The following is a 3,997-nucleotide window of genomic DNA, read 5'->3' on the forward strand; positions in this document are numbered from 1 at the left end:
ACAAACTATTTATCGATTTAATCATATTATAATTTTACTAAAGAAGACAAAATCTAGATTATTCAAGAATAATGTGCTCAAATCAAATACTTAAAAAACGTTCAGTTTCTATTATTTCGTAGGCAGTTTTTCTAACTCTGAGTAGGTGAAAATTTCGCAAACTAAAATTCTGTGAATCGCATTCACTAGCAGCAATGTATGTAAAAAAAAAAAAAAAATGAACAAAACTGTAAAGTACAGTGGCGTAAAAACCAAAACATGCGAATCACCGTGTTTTCATCGCCGCGTTTAAAACATAATATTATAATATTATGACATATTGCACATAACAGTGGCCGCTAGTGAGTTCGTGATGGGCCTCTGGGCCGGGTGGCCGTCGTGGGCGCTGACTAAGCGGCCGGAAGCCGACACGCCGGCCGAGTGGCTGAGCCGGGACGACCACTCGTGGGCCGTGGCGTCGTTCGATCTGGCCAACCTTGTGAGCGCGTGGCCGGCCAGTCTGCTCGCCGAACGCGCCGGCCGGAAGGGGTGTCTGCTGACCGTCGGCGCGGGCCTGGTCGCGTCGTTCGCGGTGCTGTACGCGCCGAGCCGCTGGGCCGTGTTCGCGGGCCGGTCGCTGGCCGGCGTCTGCAAGTCTGTGGCGTACGCCTCGGTGCCGGGCTTCATGGCCGAAATATCGGCGGACCGGGCGCGCGGCCGGTTCAACTTGGTAGTGGTGCTGTCCGACTCGCTGGGCATGCTCGTCGCCCTGTCCGTGGGCCCGCGGGTCAGGTACGCCGTCATGAACGGGCTGTCGTTGGCCGTCGGTCTGGCGTTCCTGGTGGCCGTCGTCCGCGTGCCCGAAACGCCGCACTACCTGCTGTCCAAAAGCCGGCTGGACGACGCGAGGTCGGCGCTCCGCTGGTACCGGCCGCGGTCGACGACCGTCGACAACAACCGCCGACTCAACCAGATAACGTTGGCCGTGCGGGACGACATGCGCGAGCCCGGCACGTACCGCGAGCTGTTCACCGACGACGGCAACCGGGTCGCGGTGCTGCTGGTAGCCGGCGCGTGTTTCGCGCAGCGCGCCGGCGGCGTCGGCTGCGTGCTGGCCTACTCGACCACCACGATGCCGGCCAACGGTCCGGTCCATCCCGGCGACGTGGCCGTCGTGTTCGCCGTCGTCCGGCTGGCGTGCTCCGTGGCCGCGGTGCCGCTCATCGACGTCTACGGCCGCCGGCCACTGCTGATCGGCTCACACCTGGCGCTGGCCGCCGTGACGGCCGCGTACGCGCTCTGCTTGTTGTACGTCGACGACCGGCCCGACAACTGGGGCCCGTCCGTGTGCGTCGTCCTGTTCTCGGTGGCCTACTCGATGGGCGCCGGTATCGTGCCCGGCGCGCTTGTCGGCGAGATGTTCCCGGCCAACGTCAAGTCGCGCGCCGTCACCGTGGTGGCCGTCGTCTCGTCGCTGGGCTCGTTCGTCATCAACAAAGCGTACCTGCCCGTCAGCGACGCGTTCGGCGTGTACGTCATGTTCTTCGTGTTCTGCGCAGTCAACGCCACGTGGACAGTCCTCGCGTACCAGTTCCTGTTCGAGACCAAAGGCATGTCCCTGTCCGCCATCCAAGACCACCTGGACGACTACAACTCTTCGTCGTCCGAAGACGAAGACGGCAACAAACTGCCGTTGGGTTAGGTTTGGTTTGGTTTGGTTTCTATTTCACCTTACCTTAGGTAATGCGTCTCGTCCGTCGCGAGTTATATTTTATTTTTTCATCCCTCGCTCGCGCTAAACATCGCGCATCAGTCGCAAACCCACATCACCCATCCCGCTTGCCGCGGTCATCCCCGCGGTCGTTATCTGTGAACATCTCGCGTTACATCGGGTACATAGCTTTTGCGTACGTTTTGATTACCTCATTTGACTCGATCTATCGCTCAAAACTGTCTCGACAAAGCCTGAAAAAACTATTTATATTGTAGCCAAAATGTTTCTTTATATTTTGTAAATACTCGTATTCGACCCATATATTATATTAAATGTAATCGCAACCTATATATTGTAATTCAATGAATTTTGCTCAAAAAAAATTACGATATTGACCGTCCTGTAAATAATAAAGGTAATCTAAATCAAATGACGCAATGAGCTAATTTAAAATACAGTATTCTTTTCGTAATTCAATAAATATCTTTTGCGGTTATTCTTTTAAAAATAATATACTCTAGAACGAGCGTATTTATATCATACCAAACTATTATCTGTATATTTGCTATATGTTATGAAGTACTTGTATATACTTAGATAGGTAGTTAGACGACCATGTATTTATCTTTAAATCATATTTTATAATAAATAATTCTTAAATAACCTTGTTGCATTAATCTGTTGATAATGACTAATGAGATTTATTTTAATTATTATTGTCTGTATAATTATTTATAACACTATTGGTTTCAGGTGTTTCAGCAACTTTAGGTAGGTATGTAATAATTCATAAGAATTATTACCTTCAGTGTTCAATTTGAATACTTTGGTTAAAGAACACATGCATTTGATTCAAATATTTAAATTGAAAAGACATATTGGTCTGCACAGTATGTCTAAACTACAATAGTATACTGTTAATTAATAAAGTTTTATTTTCCACAAATGTTTAATTTAGTTGCACTTAATATTTTTATATAATCAATTTGATAATTTGTGTTCAATAAATTTTAAAAATATTATAGGTTTATATTTTTTAGTGAATGGTAATTATAGTTATTATTATTTACTATTCTCTATAAATTATTGTTATGACTTTTGTGTGCAAATAATAAGATCTAATAATAAAAATGATTGAAATTATAAGCACGGAATCGACCGATGCGTATATTTTGTAGAAACGGGTTTAACTTATGATTACATGTAATCAAATTGTTGCCTATTATTAATAGTTACTGCAAGTTAACAAGTCTAACTGTCTAAGCATAAAAGTTTGGACGGTTTGGTGTACCGGTGTATTCCCTGGTATAGCCATGGTCTTTATGAAATCAAATATATGTAATAATTTTAAATAATTAACAATGTGCACTGTAGTCTGTACACACATGACACATTGTATAAGTTGGTCGTGACATTTGTCCATTTTAATACGAGGATATTTAAAAAAAAAAGCTTCGATCACATAAAATATTATGTAGAATTGTTTATAGATAAAATTATTTGATCATAAAAATAATAGTATAGAAACTACCAATATTATGTTTGTATTTATTATAATACAATAAAATATATGCTATGCATGTATAAGCATATTATGTTAAGCAACTTCTTAAATATCTATGTCTTTGAGTTGGCCTGTACATACAAGTGAATTCAGAGAGTTTTAACAGATTTTTAGATTGTTAGTAATTCAGAATATTCAGATATGTTTTAGTCAGCGCTTCAGCATTACAACTTAAAAACTTAATTTCGTATACAAAAACAAAACTCGATAAAAATATGTAAATCAGCGGTTCTCGACCTGTTTATATTTATGTACCACCTACACAGTTTGAAAATGTTAACGTACAACCACTACAACCTGAATTAATAACCTTTTTTATGCTTGTTAAAAATGTATACGTTTACTTTATAAGTACACAATTTTATTTTACTAAGAACTACAAAATTATGACAATATAACTAAGTATCTAATTTACAAAAATAAATTCAGCATCATCGATATATTATGAAAAAAAACCAACTAATATCAAATAAACCAAACAATATTTAATGTTAATAATGATTCATTCCAATTTTTTTATAAAGGGAAATATTGACACAGTACATATGTATCACGTGTGTTTGACAGCTATTGAGGTACATATCATTTGTAAATCGTATAATTTTATTAAAATATTATCCACTTTAATACTCAAGTATCCGACTATAATAACAGTGGTACGTACTCGTAAAACCTACTCGGTCTCCCGTGTCACCTGTCGCGTGAACAGGTGGGTGAGTCGAACGAGCCGTGCTGTTAGT

At 42.2% G+C, this 3,997-nt stretch overlaps 1 protein-coding gene across 1 annotated transcript; it reads left to right on the forward strand.

The window, feature by feature from the left end:
• The first annotated feature begins 352 nt into the window (after positions 1-352).
• On the forward strand, positions 353-1,681 carry LOC113560118 (facilitated trehalose transporter Tret1-2 homolog). Its single transcript, XM_026965887.1, has one exon. It carries the CDS (start codon positions 353-355, stop codon positions 1,679-1,681), a length of 1,329 nt encoding a protein of 442 aa, XP_026821688.1.
• The last annotated feature ends 2,316 nt before the right edge of the window (positions 1,682-3,997 follow it).

Source organism: Rhopalosiphum maidis, chromosome 3, assembly GCF_003676215.2.
Source record: "Rhopalosiphum maidis isolate BTI-1 chromosome 3, ASM367621v3, whole genome shotgun sequence".
Lineage (NCBI taxonomy): Eukaryota > Metazoa > Arthropoda > Insecta > Hemiptera > Aphididae > Rhopalosiphum > Rhopalosiphum maidis.

Excerpts from the sequence above, each read along its gene's own strand:
- LOC113560118 (XM_026965887.1), top strand. The coding sequence starts at position 353 with ATGGGCCTCTGGGCCGGGTGGCCGTCGTGGGCGCTGACTAAGCGGCCG.